The sequence below is a fragment of the Hyaena hyaena genome, unplaced genomic scaffold, assembly GCF_003009895.1.
Source record: "Hyaena hyaena isolate Hyena2069 unplaced genomic scaffold, ASM300989v1 scaffold_86, whole genome shotgun sequence".
NCBI lineage: Eukaryota > Metazoa > Chordata > Mammalia > Carnivora > Hyaenidae > Hyaena > Hyaena hyaena.
Window position 1 is genome coordinate 374,586 of NW_024080721.1, and position 20,473 is coordinate 395,058.

The 20,473-nt window shown below is 45.1% G+C and overlaps 1 protein-coding gene and 1 long non-coding RNA gene across 2 annotated transcripts; one reads left to right on the forward strand and one right to left on the reverse strand.

Moving 5' to 3' along the window:
• The first annotated feature begins 320 nt into the window (after positions 1 to 320).
• LOC120233360 lies at positions 321 to 5,012 on the forward strand. The gene is made up of 3 exons (XR_005528797.1): positions 321 to 350; positions 4,112 to 4,216; positions 4,914 to 5,012. It is a non-coding gene; the product is annotated as an uncharacterized LOC120233360 (long non-coding RNA).
• Positions 3,957 to 17,734, reverse strand: LOC120233357 (UDP-glucuronosyltransferase 1A1-like). Its single transcript, XM_039234558.1, has 5 exons — positions 16,871 to 17,734; positions 8,404 to 8,535; positions 7,687 to 7,774; positions 7,186 to 7,405; positions 3,957 to 4,357 (listed from the first exon to the last, which is right to left on the reverse strand). Exons 1-5 carry the CDS (start codon positions 17,732 to 17,734, stop codon positions 4,060 to 4,062), a joined length of 1,602 nt encoding a protein of 533 aa, XP_039090489.1. The 3' UTR covers positions 3,957 to 4,059.
• Positions 17,735 to 20,473: the final 2,739 nt, after the last annotated feature.

Here is a 20,473-nt window from a genome sequence, read left to right on the forward strand (position 1 = left end):
GGAATAGGTCTCCTGGCAGGGCAGGAGGGTTTCACTAGAATCATCACCGTTAGGTCGCAGACCCTTGGAACTCTGAGATCTAACTGCCTTCCTGAGTCTTTACCGACTGAGGGCCCTGTGGTTAAAACCCCACATTGTGTTGTCATGAGACATTTCTGTTATCCACGTGTGTGGTGAAGTACGGTGGCCTGTTTGGGAAAGGGGCATATGGCGAGTGGGAGATATTCACTACCAAGTTCCCTGGGGTGGCACTGTTAGTCTGCAAGCTCCACAGAAGTCTCCGGGGCGCAATCTGAAACTGGGCTCTGTACTCAGAGGCAGGGAGAGACTGAAGAAGCCAGTCTGTGTTGGTAGGTGGCACTTTTAATAAGCAAGAGAACTTACATGGGAGGTTCATCTTGGGCAGCATCCAGACAAGTGGATCCCGGCACCTGCCAACCACATCTTAAAAGTTTACACAGAGGCCTTAATTGGGTTCTGCCATGTGTACCATCAAGATGGCCTCAGTGCCATCTCAGCATCCCAAAGCTATCTCCTTGTCATCCTCTGGGAGCGGGAAAGGCAAGCAGAACCCACTTTCCAAGGACAGAAGAAGAGATGAGGAGCCTCCGATTTCCCAGGTCCAGCTTCTAGGTCAGCTGGCAGTCATGTCTTCTGGTTGACTCTTCCTACATGTGGTCACAGGACCTCAGGGTGGGAAGATGTGGTCAGGGCAGCTGGGGTGGGATGGGTGACAGAGGGGTCCTGGGAAGAGGACTCTTCCTCCCCAAGGACTGGACGGCTTCCAGGATGGAGCAGGGGGCTCCCCCTGGCAGGTAAGAGGGCAGGCACCCTGTTTCCTGAACCAAAAATGGGACCCAAGAGTTTCTTGTCAGTTGCAGCTGTGAAACAGGCCAGATCAAGAGTTTGAGCAATGAAATACTGGCCTTTGGAAAGCTGTCTATGCATTCCAGGGCAACAGAAAAAGACTCAGGGCCACATAGGTCCAAGACTGCGTAGTGAAAATTCCCACTCAGTTTGCCCACGCTGCCAAGAGGCCGGCTCCTCAGTCTCTGCATGGACACCTCTGTTACCAGGGCACTCCTTACACTTTGCAGCCCACTTCTACTTCATCGAAGCTAGATGGTTGAAAAATGAGCTTCCCGGGCATGGTGCCAAACACGTCTTCCCCACAAAATTCCTCCATTATTCCTCACTCTGTCCTTTGGAGACATACTGACCAATATGGAAGAGACATAAGAAGACAGTTATCGCATGCCCCTCTTTCATGGCTACCTCTGCCCTACCTCTTCCCACTCCCCTCTAGGCCTGCTCTTCTCCTTCAAAGATCACTCAAATGACATGGTCCCCATTGCATTCAGCAGAACCTACCTGCCTGACTGCTGTGTGCAGCTAAGTATGGCTCTCTGTGTAGTGGTAAATATAGAAGTGGGTAGGACACACCTGTGTCCTCTGACAGTCTAAAGACCCAACACATGAAAGATCATGGATTTAGGGCCAGCACTGAATGTATCAGTTGGCCATTGCTGTGTAACAAACCATCTCAAAGCTTAATGATGGAAAACGGCCATTTAGTGCTGTTCGTAAATCTGTGGGTCAGCTGGGTAGTTCTGTTGCTCCGGGCCATCTCTACCATGGAGTTGCTCATACATCTGCAGTCTGCTGGGGGGCTGGATGAGAACTGGCTGGTCTAGGACAGCCTCCCACAGGCACCTGGCAGTTGGCTAGCTATGGGCTGAAGTGGCTAGCGTGATTGGGACACATGTCGGTCACACAGTAGGACTCACCCAGGCTGTTTTTACAGTAAGTAGGTGGGCTTCGGGAACAGGAAGTCTTCCTGAGGCCTAGACCCGGAAATGGCACCCACCCACTCTGTCACATGTTACCAAAGCAGGTCACAGTCCAGCCAGGACTTGAGGGCTAGAGAAATAGGTCCTCCTCTCAATGGGAAGAGCTACAAAGCCACATTGTGAAGGGCCAGCCTATCAGGAGGGGTGCAGGAAGGGGCCGTTGTTTTGTTGCACACGTAATGAGTACAGAAGCCATGGCAAAAAGTGAGAGGCCCCTGAACATACTGTCCAGAGGACACTAGGTGACAAGATCAAGAACAAACAAGAGGGCTCTACTTGTTTTTCCAAAATCAAAATGCTTTTTGTGGCTTTTTTTTTTTCAGATTAGGGCATTAATATTTGACTCCGGTACAATCCATTCATGAAATCAGATACTCTCATGTGCTGTCACTCTTCCGGGCTCCCCACCTCTGCTTCTACAGGAACTAACTTGAAAATAAGTATTTGTAGAAACCTGTGAGCTTAAATGCATGAAAACACCAAGGCAGAATGTGGGGGAAACGGACACAACAAAAATATGTAGTGGACACATCTGGGAGCCTGTCCTCAGCTCACTAAGCTCCCTCTCCCCTGACCCTTGGGGTCAGTCGTGGCTCCTGGTGGCCATGTTTTCCCTGTGCAATCCCTCCCTCCACCTTCCCAATTGGACGACCAAAAGTTCTGTCATACTCACACATTATTTGTGTAATTAGCACATGTATGAACAGCAAATAAATGCAACAACAATGAAGAGAAGAACGCCTAAGAAAAAGAATTTGTACGAATTTATTAATGTTTTTAGTTGTGGAAAACGTCAGAGAAAATACATTTGTGAGACACTATACTTTGGGGTTCTCTCAAATTCAGATCCATTTGGCAAAAGCCATGATGATCCTCTTGAACACGCCACTCATCAACTTTATACATCATTCTTTTCCCTAAAGTCAGAAATCAGACACTGTCCTCAAAAGATCCTATGCCATTTATGTATTTATTTAAAGTTTATTTTTATTTATTTTGAGAGAGAGAGAGAGAGGCCGAGAGAGAGAGAGAGAGAGAGAGAGAGAATCCCAAGTAGGTTCCATGTTATCAGTGCAGAGCTGGACGCAGGGCCTGATCTCACAAACTGCAAGATCACGATCTGAGCCAAAATCAAGAGTGGGATTCTTAATCGACTGATCCATCCAGGCACCCCTATGTCATCGATTTATTTCAAGTATAAGGCACCATGCCCTAAGGGAATAAATGTTTCCTTCTTTGAATACACAAAGTGACATCTGTGAGGCATGAATATAAGTTAGGACCTGTCATTACCGGGGACAGAATTGATCACAACGGTCTACAGAAGCCAGACGATGATGTTAGAACCGTCCTTTGAGGTAGTGGGGGTAAGACCACCTCTGGAACCTATGACCCCAAAGAAGCCTCATTGCTGAGTAAGAAAAGTAATGCAAAGCTCAGGAGGGACCTGTCCAACCCTCTTGGCAAGTCATTTGAAAAGGTGCTGAGCGAAATAAGTCAGGCAGAGAAGGACAAATACCATATGTTTGCACATATAGGAGGATTAGGAGGAACTTGACGGAGGAACAAGGGGGAGAAGAAGGGCGGAAATGGTGGGGGAAAGGGAGAGAGGCAAACCATGAGAGACTCTTGAATGCTGACAAAAACTGAGGACTGATGGATNAGCACTGAGTGTTATGTAGAAACTAATTTGACAATAAACTATTTGTAAAAAAAAAAATAAAATAAAATAAAGAGAGAAAGAGATCGAGAAAAAAAAAAAAAAAAAAGAAAAGGGACGAATATAGTCCAAATTAAAGATCCTAAAGGGGGCAGAAAACATATTCAGGTATCTCTACCTACAGGTGTGACTTGCTGCTTAGATTGCTTTTAAAGTTCATCTATTAATTTTTGATGGGGGAGGGGAGGGGCAGAGAGGGGGAGAGAGAGAATCCCAAGCAGGATCCACGCTCAGTGCAGAGCCCAACTCGGAGCTTGATCTCACAACCATGAGATCGTGACCTGAGCCAAAATCAAGAGTCATAAGCTTAGCTGACTGAACCACGTAGGCACCCCTAGATTGTTCCTATTTAAAAACAACAACAACAACAACAACAACAACCCACGGAGGGTATCTCCCTTAGGGCTAAGTATTTCTTTAATAAGCATAACATAAATTTAACATTGTCTCCAGTTGCAACTTTGGGTCACCTCATTTCCCACCCACTTCTCAGTGTGTCTTGGACTTGTGAGATTTCTTAACTCGTCCCTTTTTCCCAAAGCATTTCCGGCAGCCGAAGGCACAGCCTTTATAAGTGATGAAGACTACGCCCAGCACAATGGCCAGGAGGAAGCCGATCACATCCAAAGAATGGTACTGGTACCAGGTGAGATCGTGGGCTGCAGGGCGCAGGTGCGGAGCCCCCTTGTGTCTCATGACGAACTCTACCCAGAACACAGCCAGGTCCAGGGGCTCGACGGGGCGGTCCTTGTGCAGGCTGGACAGGCGCATGATGTTCTGCTTGTAGCTAAACACAAAGGCAGTTACATGAGTGCTGGAACACCGACCATCATGACCCCTCCTCCCCTTAGGCTTGCTGTGCTTGGGAAGGCTACCAGATTTTACAAACTTGGTAGAGGCAATGTGTTTCCACTATAGACAGAAAGAACACACACACACACACACACACACACACACACACTGGTCTTTATCTCTGAAATTTAAAAAAAAAAAAAGTAGAAAGAAAACAGGAAGCCAAAGTTATAATATTAAATTATTTGAACCTTGCTTCCTATTTTCTTCTTTTCTGTGATATGTTTGTAGGAAATTAGACGACGTTTTGTATTAATAAGAGAAAGAAATAAAGGAAAAGGTCATTTCAGAAATTATGAGCAGTTTCCCTCTCACAGTTTTAAACAATCACATCTACTCAAAGTAAAAGCCATTTATAAGTGCCGTCCGCAAGATGGTGGCATACTGTCCATTGGTAAAACATCACACCAAGTGCCCAAGTGCTAACTTTAGCATGAGGCTGTGTCCATGCAGCCTGGGAAGCAAAACAGATTTTTGTCTATTTTGGACAGCGTTGATAGCTGAATTGGAACAACCACGTCCAAACTGGGTTAGATGCTACAGCCCTCAGTGTGGATGCACCGCAAGAAGAAAGAGAAGGTGGAGGGAGAAGAAAAAGAAGAAAGTAAGATATTTTTATTCAGGAGTAATTATGATAATTACCGTCTTGAGACAGGTCTATCATTTTATGTCTATACATTATTGTACTGTGATATCAATATTTGGCCATAAGTCCTGTTAAACATCTTCTTTTATATAAATCTTCTCTTAAACAAGATAGATATTCTATAACTTTCATTCATTCATTCAGTATTTATTGAGCACCTGTTATGGCCTGGCTGCATCATCTGATGTCTTTATCTCCCTGCTTAGAGTTCCAGGAACAGGGTGATTCACAGTTAGGTAGTGATGACTCGTGAACAGACAAATGCAGTTACTAGACTCTCAAGCTGATTGATGAACGTTTTTTAAAAATATGAGAAATTCTACCAAGTCATTTTTAGGTTCCAGATAGTTGTCTGTATCACAGAACAAAAGATCAAAATTGCATTACTAGGGGCGCCTGGGTGGCTCAGTCAGTTGAGCGTCCGACTTCAGCTCAGGTCATGATCTCACGGTTCGTGGGTTCAAGCCCTGCATTGGGCTCTGTGCTGACAGCTAGCTCGGAGCCTGAAGCCTGTCTTCGAATTCTCTCCCTCTCTCTCTGACCCTTCCCTGCTCATGCTGCCTCTTTCTCTCTCTCTCTCAGAAATAAATAAAAAACATTGAAAAAAAATTTTTTTTTAAATTTTTTTTTTAATGTTTTATTTATTTCTAGGAGAGAGATAGAGACAGCATGAGCAGGGGAGGGTCAGAGAGAGAGGGAGTCACAGACTGAAACAGGCTCCAGGCTCTGAGCTGGCAGTCAGCACAGAGCCCGATGCGGGGCTCGAACCCACGAACTGCGAGATCATGACCCAAGCGAAAGTCGGACGCTTAACCGACTAAGCCACCCAGGCGCCCCTGAAAAAAATTTTTTTAATTGCATTACTAACGTGAACCTCAGGAATGGGTTTTGTCCGCACATGGAGAGAAGTCGGGGTTCCACGCACTGATGTGTGAGCAGCACATCCTGACCCCAACAAGCAGGGCGGCCGGAAGGTGCCATTCAGAACGGAGGGATGGCACCCACCAGGCACTCTGGGCGTTTACACTGGGGTTGTGTGGGTTTTTCTTTCCCATCCACTGGCACCATGCATGTGGGCACCCCATGTCTCCCTCCATTTTTCCTTGCCCAGGCTCACTGTGTCACCCTGGGCAATGTCTCCTCCCATCTGAATACACTCCAGTGTTTTCACATCTGTCCTTTTAACTGATGTCTTTCTCAAGACAAAGCAACTGTGGGTGAAGGACTCCACACACAGAGACACACACATGCACACCCACCCACACATGCACACACACATGCGTTAACTGGTGGATGAAGTCCATCCTGCCCATCGCTTCTTCCCACAAGGCTTTGACCAACCTATTACTAGTGAACTTGACAGCAATACAATAAATTCCATGAAGAGATCATTTGATCTGAAGGCTTTTGCCTCTTAAATTGTTTCAGAGCCACATTTGAATAAACTCATCTTTGCTTTTATCATTAGCCTTTGTGATATCACACGACACTCCTCCCCATTTATAAATCCCCATAAAATTTCTCACGGGTTTCAGTGTTAGGGAGAACTATACTTCTAGGCTCTTAGTTTTTGTCATATGGATACTTTGCTCATTAGGGAATATGTCTCTCTTCTTAAAGAGTAGATGTCTACTGGGTGACAATATTTTTTAATAAATTGGAGTTTTAACCCTACCAAGAGAAATAATATTTAAAATCATTTTGGAGGCACCTGGGTGGCTCAGTTAAACATCTGATTCTTGATCTTGATCTTGGCTCAGGTCATAATCTCTAGGTTTGTGAGATCAAGCCCCGTGTTGGGCTCTGCACTGCTTGGGATTCTCTCTCTGCCCCTCCCCAACTCATGCTCTCCTTCCCTTCCTCTCTTTTTCTGCTTCTCTCCCTATCTCTCTCAAAATAAATAAATAAGCTTAAAAAAATTTTTTTTAACTCTTTAAAATCATTTCTATGATAAGTTCTCTAGGAATAAAAGCATCCTTTCATAAAATGCATAATAATAACCCCCAGATCATCTTACTTATTAATTAGGTTTTTATGTGTTTGTTTTCACATTTGGATATTTATGGTAATGAGATGGCCAGGATACAGGTAGTATTCCTCTGTACCTTTTCTCTTACCTTTTGTCATTGATGACAGTTTTTAGGGCATTTGCTAAATCTTCAGAAGTCATGTCCAGGACGTTCAAGGTCAATCCAGCCCCCCGGGTCTCCATGCGCTTTGCATTGTCCATCTGATCACCAAATAAGGGTAGCATCACCATTGGAACGCCATTGCATATTCCCTCGTATATGCCATGGGAGCCAGAATGTGTGATGAAGGCCCGAGTCTTTGGGTGACCTGAGAAACAAAACAGGGAAGGATGCCAGAGGTCAAGTCACTGAGTGTCACAGTCCCACACCATCTAGGCTCTGCAGGCATGATAAGGACTCAGTGACACCCATGTGTGGCTCTTGCAGAAGTCTACAGAGGAAAATGTGGGGTGAAGTGCCCCATGGGGTAAAAAGCAATGTGGAACACTTTGGCCAAAATAGCTAAAGAACCCTTGAGAATAGCCACGCACAAGCCACTTTCTTAATTGCACTTGGGTTTGACCTACACACCAGATCCTGCCCACATACCAAGCAGATCATTTTGGGGAAGCCACTTGACAAGTATGGTGTTCTTCGCAAGATTTGATGGTGGAGTGCCAGTGTACCGCCACAGGACCTTTCAGAGACAAGAGTTTAGTTTAACTACAGTGTTTAAAAATACAGTGATTCAGAAATATCTGCCATGTTCATTGGAATGTGGAGCCCTCTGAATGAACGTAACCTTGGCAGTGAGCGGGGGGAGGAGGCATAGCAACTGGGAAGGCTTCTGGGGACTGGTAACATACTGTGAATTTGTGCAAATCCACCAAGCCGTATATTTGTGATTTTTGCACTTTTCTGCACTTCAGGGGGAACTTTACTTCATAAAATGAGTGGATGTCGAATTATAGGAACAGCAATGTAAGAAACGAATCCCATGTCCTGACCAGCAACTTTTTGTAGAAAAACTCCTTATGTAACATGAAGAAACACTGTCCTGTTTATTTTACCAATAAAATAAATTCTCCTTAATACACTGTTGAGTTTCTTAGAGAAAATAAGACCTCCACATGAAAGCAGACCACAGTCTAACAGAATAGTTGAGAGTAACATGGCAAAAAGACCTTTGGATTAGTAATCAGGAAGTTGCAGGGAACTCCAAGCCTAAAGTCCAACTGATAGGATTTAATTTCAATACTAGAAGTTGGGGTTCCAACTCTTGTGAAGATAGAGATACGGAAGGTACAGAATAGTATGGAATCTTACCGTCTGAGGTATTTTACCCAAAGCATCAGCAATTTTCATAGCTTGCTTCTCGGGAATCTCCGAGACCATGGAGCCCAAAGAGAAAACCACAATTCCATGTTCTCCAGAAGCATTAACATAGGCTTCAAATTCCTAGAACCAGAAGAGAAATTTCCAGTTAATTTTCTTCACACATTCTTTGGGAACTGCACAATTCAGCTGTGAATCAGATCTCTTCTTCTTAAGAGCATGATTAAAGGTGTGTGTGTGTGTGTGTGTGTGTGTATCTGTGTGTGTTAGAGACACAAAATATTAGTGCATGTTGTAGCCTTCTTTCCCCCTCCCCACCCCCTGTTACTCCCTTCCACAGGAGGAAGGCTTCTTGCTTATCTGATTATCTCCTGGGTTCTTTTTTGAGATGCAGAATCCAGGTAATGTGCTAATTTTCCAAAGGAAAAGCAATCAGAGATAAGACCAGATCCACTTCCCAGGAGCTTCAAGCGGCTGAGAGGGTCTTGGGAGAAAGCAGGCTTTCAGGAAAGGGACTGATGCAGAGGGCAGGAGGCAGTATGGAAGGAGGGAGGAAAGGTGAATGAGCATCACCAAGAGGGAAGAGAACCGTTTAACAGATTGGTGAAGGGAGACATTGGGAAAGAGGAAAGCTGTCCAAAGAGAATTTCTGAAAGCTGTTTGCAGACTCTAAAACTCCTGCACAGCCCCTTTAAGAAAATCTACAGTAAAGATGTGTATTACTTTTGAAGGCTTCTGGAATATCCCTTTTATGTTGAGAGAATGAATGGAGTCAAAGCACAAAGCTGCAAATAGAGTTAAGGATGAGGCTCACAATTAAGGAAAACCCTCAAATAGCCAAGACAGCCTTTAACAACACTTACTTCCCCACAGCCAATACACTGGGGTGATTAGGGATCATATTCATGTCAACTGGGTGCTGAAATTTAACCAGTCAACCTGGCATTTTCCCATCTTTCCTGGAGAAGACATTTCTGAAGAATTTAAGTCAACTATCCTGCCTTAGCAAGAACATACAGAAAGATATCTGAATCTTTTTTTGCTGGCTTCATAATGCACTTTCGAAAGCAGGAAATCTCCCCGGATATGAAAGATACGAATGTGGGACAGAAAACCTTGCCAAGGGTGCACCAGGCTCTGAGCCCCCTCTGTGGAGTTCAGAGAGGGTCAAGAGCACCAAAGCCTGAGCTTTGGTGAGAAGACCCTGAGCACCAAAGCCACCGGTGGGAAAGATAAACAGGCAGTGAGTCTGAACCCAGCCTGCACATGACCCACCCCCGAGTCCTGTTTCAGAGATGATTCCATGTCTTGATTCCTTCTAGCAGTGCATCCTTGACCGCCACCCAAGGAAGATTGCAGCTGCAAGGCCGCTCTACTCCTCCAACCAAGACCAGCATTGGGCATTGGAGCCATGGCTGTGTTAGGACAACGCTCAAGACAAAGCAACGGGGCTTGTTCCTGAAGAAACTTCTGGGCAGATGACCCAAGGAATAAGGAATGGAGAACAGAGAGGGGGCTGTGTGATAAGCCCTCCACCTAGGCCTTGCACCCAAGACCACATCACTAGAAAACAGAGGGATCTGAGTCAGCCTTTCCCATTGCTAAGACTGCCCTATTGCTATGAAATCAGCATCTTTATTAAGGAGCAATTGTTTTAATGAGTGAGTTTTGGTGTATTCGAACTATGAGTGTTTTTCTAGTTGATAATGAACCTTTCAACTACGAGAAGATGAACGATCTATGGTTCCCTTGGATGAAGCAGGGGGATGGGATCGTAGAAGTGTCTATGTGTATAAGAGTGAGAGATGGTGATGGTGGGGACCCCACTAGTAAGTGCAGATCACAGATTATGACCTATCAAGGACCTACTCCTGAAGTAATAAGGAATAGACTTTAGAGACGGATGTCAGACAAAAGCGCTGAGAAGTAAGAACCAAAACTTAATCCAATCAGAAGAACAGCAGTATTAGCTGCATTGAGTCATGAGTGGTGGCTGTGTCCCCAGGAAGAGAGTAAGGAAGTCCCCAGACTCAACCCTCAGCAGTAATCGCAGCTTAGCCTGATTGGACCCCAACCTTCAAAACCAGCTCCAGAGTACTTTGGTCTTCAGGAAACACACATGCTCAGCCATACACACATGCATGTACATAGGCACACACCTGCATGCGCACACATACAAAGTGGCAATTCCATGTAGAGGAAATAGAGCAAGGTGTGAGTATGGCAATTTCCCCCCAACTGTAGGTTATTAATGATCTAATTAACTCCCCTCGAGTCTCCCAAATGGTTTTCTATGTCTCCCAAGAATTCCACGGACATTAATGAGACTGTGTGATGTGGTGGGGTTTGCCCAGAACTGAGGGGTTTCCTGGGATATGACAAACCAGAACACTGGCCACCCTGGAGTGACATGTAGAAGACTTCCGACAGGGCTCAGCACATGTGATTTTAAGGGACGTTTTTCAAATTTGGTTCAGAGCATGACCAGTAAAAACCCAATACTGTCCAGCCCTTTCAGGGATGAGCTCCCTTTCTGGTTCCTCCACCCCTCTCCCCGCCCCAGCAGCTCTCTTCAAGGCTTCTGGCTCCTAGTGGCTGTGTCCTGGCCTTCCCCATTGGGGTTCTCTGAAAGGTCGGGGAGGCCAGGATCCATCCTCCCCACTGCCACGCTGCAATTTTGGTTTATGGCAAAGACCTCGTAAGAATGGTTTTCCTAAAGTCTTTCCTCCCCAGGATGTACCACATCCTTCTTTCCTGGGAAAAGATGGCTCCTCTCCAAGTACCTTTTGAGCTTCTTCTCCTGAATGAAGGTAAACAGCTTATCTCACTTCCTAGGACCTTCCTTCCTGCATGAAACCCACTCTTCCTTTAACCATGTCTACAAAGGACCATGTCTGGTTTCACCTCCTTGCACACTCCCCCACACCCACTCAGCACCCAGCCGGGTGTGATTACCATAAAAAACGAATTCACAGGTCCATAAATGCCCAGAGTTAAATAGCAAGGCTAAAGTTTAAATGTCACAGAAGTTCATCTACAGATCACGGAAGGGCAAACTGCAGAGATGGTATTGTCGTAGGCAACACCTACTCTCGGCAAGCTCCTCTGGGATTTAATAATGGTGAGGTCCACACCCTGCTGGCAAAACTTCCCCTACACCTGACCCTGACTTCACAGACTCTGGTGTGGCCAAAGAGTGAAGCAATGTGTTAACTGAAGATAACCCTTGACTCCCCCACCTCGTATCCCCTTCCAAAAAGCATGAGGCCACCTCTGAAGTGAAAACACCTGCCCATCCCATTGAAGTCTTTAACACAGGTCCTAACTTCTGCTGAGAGTTTAGTATTTTGAGCTCCAGGCCTTTATTAGATTTCTCTTCCCAAATGTCTTCTGTTTCTCAAAACCCTTGGGAAACACTTGGCATGTTGGAAACCAGTTGCCGTACCATTACGCATTCGGAGCCACCGACAAAGACCACAAGCTTCCCTGCTCACCAGTCTTTCTTCCCACCATCTCCAAGTCTCTTTTCTCACCTACGTTCTGGTTGGCTGTTTCCTCAGACCCAACATGTCTGGGTAGATATCATTTCTGAATCCCTGCTTTCCACAAAGATGGTCTCTCACACTGAGCAGGGAATGACATCTTAGAATTCTTGAGCTTCATTCCTTTGCTCTCAGTGCTGTTCTACTATCTTTTGTCCATCGGGCATGATGGACATGATGGCCACACATGCCCAATGCTAGGTGTGCTCTCCCTGTGGACTCTCCTTATCCACTAAATATTGTGTCTTTATTCTTGAAGATCAGGACTTTGACCAAGAGCTTTGAGACCAGGACAATCTCCACTAGAGGAATGGAAGCATAGAGTAACATTCTTTAATTAACAAAAGAGATATGGGGCATCTGGGCTCATTCAGTTGAGTGTCCAACTCTTGATTCTAGTTCAGGCCATGATCTCAGGGTTGTGAGATTGAGCCCTGCGTCAGGCTCTGCAATGACCAGGAATATCAGTGGGGTTCTCTCTCTTTGCTCCCCTTTCTCTCTGCCCCTTTCCCCTACTTGGACTCTCTCTCTCTCTCTCTCTAAAATAAAATAAATAAATAAACAAAGGGAAAAAAGAAAATAAACAGCAACTTGACAAACCAGCAAAAATCAGGAAAAGGAAAATTGACCGTGTAAAATAAAAATAAAGTAAACTGGGAAAGTTTGAATCAAATCCACCAGGATCTCAGTTGATTAAGCGACCAACTTTGGCTCAGGTCATGATCACATGGTTTGTGGGTTCATGCCTGCATCGGGCTCTGTGCTGATGGCTAGCTCAGAGCCTGGAGCCTACTTCTGATTCTGTATCTCCTTCTCTCTGACCCTCTCCTGCTCACGCTCTCTCTCTCTCTCTCTCTCTCTCAGAAATAAATAAAACATTAAAAAAATTTAAAGAATCAAATCCACCAATTTTTAAATTAAGAGCAAACTGGCAAAATTGTCTTGACCAGGTGAAAAATATCAGTGCCGTGTTATTTAAAAAGAAGAAAAAGAAAGCTTGAAGACAAAGGGGTACCAAAAAGACACTAGGGAAATACCAGCAAGATAGTCAGAAATGGTGATGTTAATATCAAAAAAGTAGAATTTCAAATTAAAAATGCTAAGTAGGACAAAGAGGACTGCTGTCAGGTACGGTTTACAAGGTCATTCTCATACTGAGGTTTGATTCCACCAAACAAGGCAGCAACTAACACTCAGTCAACACAACTCACCACTTAGAGAAATTCACAGGGGAAGAAAATATATGGAGGGGCATCTGGGTGGCTCAGTTGGTTAAGAGTCTGACTCTTGATTTCGGCTCAGATAATGATGGTTCATGACACTGAGCCCTGCATCAGGCTCTGGGTTGACAGTGCAGAGCCTGCCTGCGATTCTCTCTCTCTCTCCCTCTCTCTCTCTCTCTACCCCTCGCCACCTCTCTGTTTCTCTCTTTCTCTCTCTCTCTCTCTCTAAATAAACTTTAAAATACATATATACATCAATAAATGATGCCAAAACTATGATATTGAGAAAGACAGTGGATAACGTTCTGCAGCCACTCCTGTTAAACATCCTAAAGAAGAAAATCATTTAAATAAATAAAGATTATTTGCCAAAGAACAAGGGCAAACATAATACAAAATGATGAAATGAAAATCAATCTTTAGGGGCACATGAGTGGCTCAGTCGGTTAAGTGTCCAACTCTTGGTTTCGGCTCAGGTCATGATCTCACAGTTCATGGGTTCGAGCCCCACATCAGGCTCCATGCTAATGGTGCAAAGCCTACTTGGAATTCTCTCTCTCCCTCTCTTTCTGACCTTACCCCACTTGCATTCTCACTCTCTCTCAAAATAAAAAAGGAAAAGAAAAGAAAGAAAAGGGGAAAAAAGAATGAAAAGGAAATCAATCTTCATTACAATCAGGAGAAGGATAAGAATCCTTGCAATTGCCAACATTATTCAATTGTTTTGAAACATTCTAGCGATTTCAATAAGACCAGTATCTGAGGGGCGCCTGGGTGGTTCAGTCAGTTAAACATCTGACTTCAGCTCAGGTCATGATCTCGTGGTTCGTGGCTTCAAACCCCACATCAGGCTCTGTGCTGACAGCTCAGAGCCCAGAGCCTGCTTCAGATTCTGTGTCTCCCTCTCTCTCTGCCCCTCTACCTCTCATACTCTGTCTCCCTCTCTGTGTCTCTCTCTGTCTCTCTCAAAAATAAACATTAGAAAAAACTTTTTAGTTGGGGCACCTGGGTGGCTTAGTCGGTTAAGCGTCTGACTTTCGCTTAGGTCATGATCTCGCGGTTCGTGGGTTCGGGCCCCGCGTCGGGCTCTGTGCTGACTGCCAGCTCAGAGCCTGGAGCCTGTTTCAGTCTGTGACTCCCTCTCTCTCTGACCCTCCCCTGCTCATGCTGTCTCTCTCTCTCTCTCTCTCCTAGAAATAAATAAAAACCTTAAAAAAAATTTAAAAAAAAGAAAAAACTTTTTAGTAAGACCAATAATTAGCATGGAATTTAGAACAGAAGAAACCACAGTTTCTTTATTGATGAGAGACAGCCTACTGGTTTCTTTAATGACAGAATCAATATTTTGAGTTGGCTGAATTTTTATTTTGAGCTGAACAGCAAGTAGATAATCAGCTACAGACAGAAATGGAAAAAACTATCACATTCACTGCAGTGGCCCCCAAAAAAGGGGGAGGGGAAGTAAAAATATGAAGAAAACTACAAAATACTTGATCTTTGGTTAAGGTAATATTTGAAGTAGCACCAAGAAGAGAAAGACCCTGGAATGCAAACTTCAGTGTTCTTCCTAAGAAACTAGACTAGGTGGCAAACAGAATAATATGTGGCCCATAAATACCGTGAAACATGGAACACTTTTAAAAAATAGATATAAAAATAGAAAATAGACATTCAAGACATACTGATAGGTGAGCAGTGGGGATATATTGTTATCTTTTTTGTAAAATAAGGAACAAGAGCTTACCTACATGTACCTATGTTTGTATGTAATTGTTGGAGTCCAATGAACTGGTGGAGATCACTGCCTGTCTGGTGACTGGTCCTCAGTTCAAGCCCTTTGTTGGTTTTCGTTCATTCCTTTAACAAACATTTGGTAAGTGCCTATTACGTGCCCTAGACGTTGATATTTACGCCAATCATGGGCGACCTTTTGCCAAGTGTTAAGGATGCAGTGATGGGCAGAAGTGGTCCCCACCCAAACATATATGGAAGAGATGGCCAATAAACAATCATCTAAATGAAATGATCATGGTATTTAATGTGCTATGAAGGAAATAGCACAGGATGCTATCTTGGAGAGAAGGACTCCCTGAGGAAGCACTATCACAGCTGATCTGAAAAATAAGAAGACAGCCAGAAGGACAGAACATCAAGTTCAAGGGTCATGAACCAGGAAAGATTTTGGAATGTCCCAGGAGTAGCAAGAAGGCTGGTGTAACTGGGGACATCTATGCAGGTTGATAAACAAACACTTCTAGTTCGAATGGGGAGTTTTCTATTATGCTTGCACATCTCCAAAGTTTTAAATTTCAAAGTAAATGTGAAACAATCATTTTCACTTGGATCCTATATAATGATGACAAAAATATTTCTCTTTAATTTCACTCTTCACTTGGACATGCTGACTACCTCTCTTTCCTTTGATCTATGATGTGCCCACCACTGGTTTGGTAATATTTCACCTTTTCCTATGTATGAAAGAGAATTATGACTGGTTTTCTATTAACGTGAGGTTTTCTCATTTTGCTTTCTAAAAACTCAATACCATCTCCTTCTTTCTTAACCAGATCACCTCATCAGACATGTACTTCCTTGGGGCATCAGAACTTTATTGGTGGGAGTCACCAGATCTCTCTTCACATTACGGGGGAAGAGTCAGAGCTTCATAGAAGAGATGAGGTCACACGGCAATGGAGTGGAGCCATCCACACAGCACTGGAATTCTCACCCAGTGTTCCTTCTGCTGCCTAAAGTTTCTCCTTGCCATGATATTAACATGATCTTTTAAAATGTGAATCACAGTGGAGTCACCCTGGGAATAAGATTCAGTGCCATCGGAGGGTGATGATAGTCCCTTTAGTAGAGACCAGACTCAGAACCTGCAAAGTGACTGAGTTACCAGCAGATCCTCAACCAATACTTGTGAAATAAATGAACAAATTGCCCACTGAAATGTCACCTTCTTGGAGAGTCCTTCCCAACCTCCCATCTGATAGAGACTCTCCTGTTATTCTCTATCACCTCCATTGAGATGTGGGATGAGGATTGTGAATGCCACTGTTTTGCATACCTCAAATTCTGTATGGGAAAAAATTAACTTCTAAGCATCACAAAGGATGAGGCTTGGGACACTTCTGCCGAATGCTGGGATCAGACTGTCTCATATTTACTTATTAGAAGACAAGGGACTCCAGGAGCCAGCTTCCTATCAGAGTATCGAGTAACTGGAGCTTCAACACCGGAAACATAAAGGCAACTTGTGCCACCAGGAGGCATAGATGTCACAGAATTATTCCCCCAGCCTTGAACCGTGGGTGTCTATCCCAATCAAGGGCAACAAGGTTCATACTGCAGATTTTTGTTCTCTGCAAGGATCCCTGAACTAATTGCTCTGTGCTCATGGCAATTAACCTTTGTCGCATCTCATGGATTACTGTACGCTAGAGCACACAGAATGAAATGCCCAAATACGCTCTCTTAAAGTGTCCCGGACAAAGAAATAATCCAGAAGATGATGCCCACAACAGATATAGGTTACAACCCAGCACCGGGCGATTTGTAAGGCAGAAGCTAACGAAAGAGGGCACGTGACGCTACCTCAGTGTGCTCATTCAGCATACAGCAGGGCAAGTTCATCCAACCAAAGTCCTGGCAAGGAGATAGGCTTGTAAAGCATCCCCCTCATATACACACCTGGGAAAGAGGCTTTTGGCTGGCACAGTTGATCCCACCAATAAAAACCATGTTGGGCATGATGGGCCTGGAGTAATCCTTGACAAAGTCACTTCTGAAAAGCCATACTGATGAGGAGCCCATAAGGTCCTGGAGCGTCACATCTTTCTGAAGGATTTCCGAGGCAAGTGGTGCATATGGGGAATAAACCATGTTGCACAGAAAGCCCTCTGATGCGAGAATGAGCATGTTCTTTACCCGCTGTAGGAAGGTCATGTGATCTGAGTTAAGGGACAGAACCCTGGGCACATAGGATGGTGGGCTGGGGCAATGGGTACCTTGCAAATCTAGGCCGCATGGCAGTGCGTTTGAGAAGAACACGGCGGGCAGCTCCAGGTACAGGGCCACGATGGGGCCGCAGGGAAGGAAAGGGTCTGTCAACACGGCATCGAAGCCGCTTTCTACCAGGGAGGCCATCAGCTCCTGGTTGTGCAGTAGGTGGGAGCAGGCAGAAAAAAGCAGAGCAGAGTCCTTCTTGATTTTCTTGTATATCTGGACTGCATACTGCAGGAAAGGTTTCTTTTCAAAAACATCATGCCCGAGACTGATAAAAGCCTCTTCCATATCCTCCTTGCGGAATGGCACGGGGTAGCTCTTCAAGGTATAAAACGCATCTTCTTTAATGTACATGGCGGCTTCGGGAGCTACGACCACTATGTCGTGTCCTCGCTGGTGCAGCTGCTGGATGACCCCGAGCAAGCTCAACCAGTGGCTGCCATCGACGGGCACCAACAGCAGCTTCCCACCCTGGGACACAGAGGGGTTCAGCACACACAGTAGCAACCCCAGCACAAGCCGACGTGGACCTCGGGCCCCCGCTGTCATGGCTCTCCTGCATCTGCGACCAAGCCTCTCACCTGCCAAAAGTCTGCCCTCCCCTACTTATATGTCGCAAGAACCAATCTATACTCCAAGTTAATATTTGATTGTATCACGTGACTATCGCTGTCCGTCAGCTAAAGATCGCGGGAAGTTTACCTTTGAAACTAACGAGGGCGAGGAGGTTTCCTAGGCCTCTTTTATCCCCCCAAGTATCTTTATTTTTTTTTATTTATTTACTTTTAAGTTTTTCTTTTAACTCCAGTTAGCAAACATACAGTGTAATATTCATTTCAGGTGTACAATACAGTGATTTAACACTTCCCTACATTACCTGGTGCCGATGGGGACAAGTGTACTAAGTTTCCCATTAGGCAACAACCGTTTTCCTGGCTGAAATCCTCTACCAACCGCTCGGGTCCCATTCTTGAAGAACCAGAGAAGGGAATGCAGCTCCAGCACCTTTGAATGGATTAGATGAGTATTTCCATGGACCAAAGTGTCACCAGAGAGGTTTAAAAAAAAAAGAGTCTATGTGGTGACAAATTAGACATCCTTTTCAGGAATGAAATAGAAAGCAGAGTATGGCTTCTAGAAAGGAAAGAACATATGGGACGGGGTTAGGTGGCTCCGTCAGTTGAGCGTCTAACTTTGGTTCAGGTCATGATCTCTCGGTTTGTGGGTTCAAGCCCCCAGTCAGGCTCTGCACTGACAGTGTGAGGCCCACTTGGGATTCTCCCTCTCTCTCTCTCTCTCTGTCCCTCTTCCCCTTCTCTCTCTCAAAAATAAATAAACATTTTAAAAAATGCAATAAAAGGAAAGAACCAGACACTGCAAGCCTACTTTGGGCCCATGGAAGACTTTAAGAACATTCTGCACAGGTGACTCAGGGCTCTCAGCCCAACCACTGCCTCCGTTTTTTGATTCATTTATCCAGCAAAATACCTACTGAGCCCTGCACAGCGCTAGGCCTGGGGTACCAGCAGAGACCACCCCAGGTGAGCCTCCTGACTCCCCAGAACTCCAGTTCCCTTGGAAGAGATAGACTGTCGTTGTAAACAGGTACGCAGATGCATTAGAGGCACACCAGGAAGGAAATGACACCGCTGGCTAGTGAATGGCAGGAAGGGAAACCCTCCTGAGTGCGTACGCACACCTTTCCAGGACAGATCTGCGTTCCCTCAGAGAGGCAGTGAGAGAGCACTCTGTCAATAAGAAACTAAAATTGGTAAGTGAGCAAGAGTCAGTTAAACTGTCATGTCAACACAGCCCCGAGGTCCAGGGAAAGCAGACACTCTGAGAAATTCTGATGACCGCATTGGAGCAAAGGGGAAAGGTGAATGAAAACAGTAAGAATGTATATTTACTGACCGTGTACTAGGTGCCAAGTGTGGTGCTTCGCACTTCACAACACATCTTATGTAATCCCCTAGAAGTATCCCTTGAAGCAGACACTATTATTCCCATTTTGCAGAGGAAGGCACTGAGGCTCAGAGAGACAAGGTGATTTGGCAGAGGCCTGAATTTACTAAGGGGCAGAGCTGAGACCCAGGCCCTAGGTGTCAGAGTGTAGAGACCTTGCTCTTAACCCACACAGCTCCCCACGGCTTCTAGCAGGTCCCAGATCCTACAACCAGGTTCGAACTTTAGAGCCAACTAGGAGTCAGAAGTAAAGCTGCGATTCCCATAGTCATTACTCAATTGAAATAAATGGAGAGGAGGCAGAGGGCAGGACTTTGGGACCAAATAGAATCTGCTCACACAGCAATACCCAGCACTAGCTGGTGCCCCAAAAGATCAAGTGAAGGGTCAGGGAGCAAGTATGGTAGTCGCAAACAGAAATGCCCCCCACCCCCACCCGAGGCACTTGGGTTGCTCAGTCAGGTGAGCATTGGACTTCAGCTCAGGTCATGATCTCACAATTCACGAGTTCGAGCTCCACATCAGGCTCTCTGCTGTCATTGCAGAGCCCACTTCAGATCCTCTGTCTCTCTGTCTCTCTCTCTGTCTCTTTACCCCTCCCCCGCTAGCTTGCTCACTCTCTCTCAAAAATAAAATAAACATTTTTTTAAAATGTCCCTCTCTAATAAAAGGCAAATCCAAGTGCAGACAGAACTGATCACCTCACCCTTTCTTTTGGGGATCACTGCTTTACTCTGCAATCCCAAGGTGAGAGCGCAGACCCCAGTATTTTGACCATGGACATCACCGGCAACCCATATTCAGGGACCTGTTAGAAGGTCACAGAGAAAATGCTAACTTTAAAGTTTTGATGTCCTGTGGGGCATATTCACAGGGCCTCCCTCATTCTGGTGCATAGAATAGGTACCCAAGATTTCCGTTTCCACCATCCTTCCTCCACAGGTGTCCAGTCTGGTACGTGCTTATATACGGTTTTCTTGCTGTTAAGCTGACTATTGAGGTTTTTTTTATTCTGAAACTCCCCACTCACACCCACCCCATCCCAAGCACTTTCCATTCTCCGAGACTAAGATTCTGGGAAGATAGAAAAGCGGTAGCAATGTTTTGGCTCCTTGGGTGTACCCCTATCTGCCATTCTGAAATTCACAATCCAATTTAAACATTACGGGCAATAATTCTTCTGAACTCTCAATGTCGTAAGAGTTCGCCTGTAGATTACCCAGAGCAAAAGGGCTGTAAACTCACATAGTCACCACTATGATGATTTTATGACTTTCCCTGCATCACGCAAAGCCTCAGAACTTGTTGAGACCTCTGTTGTAC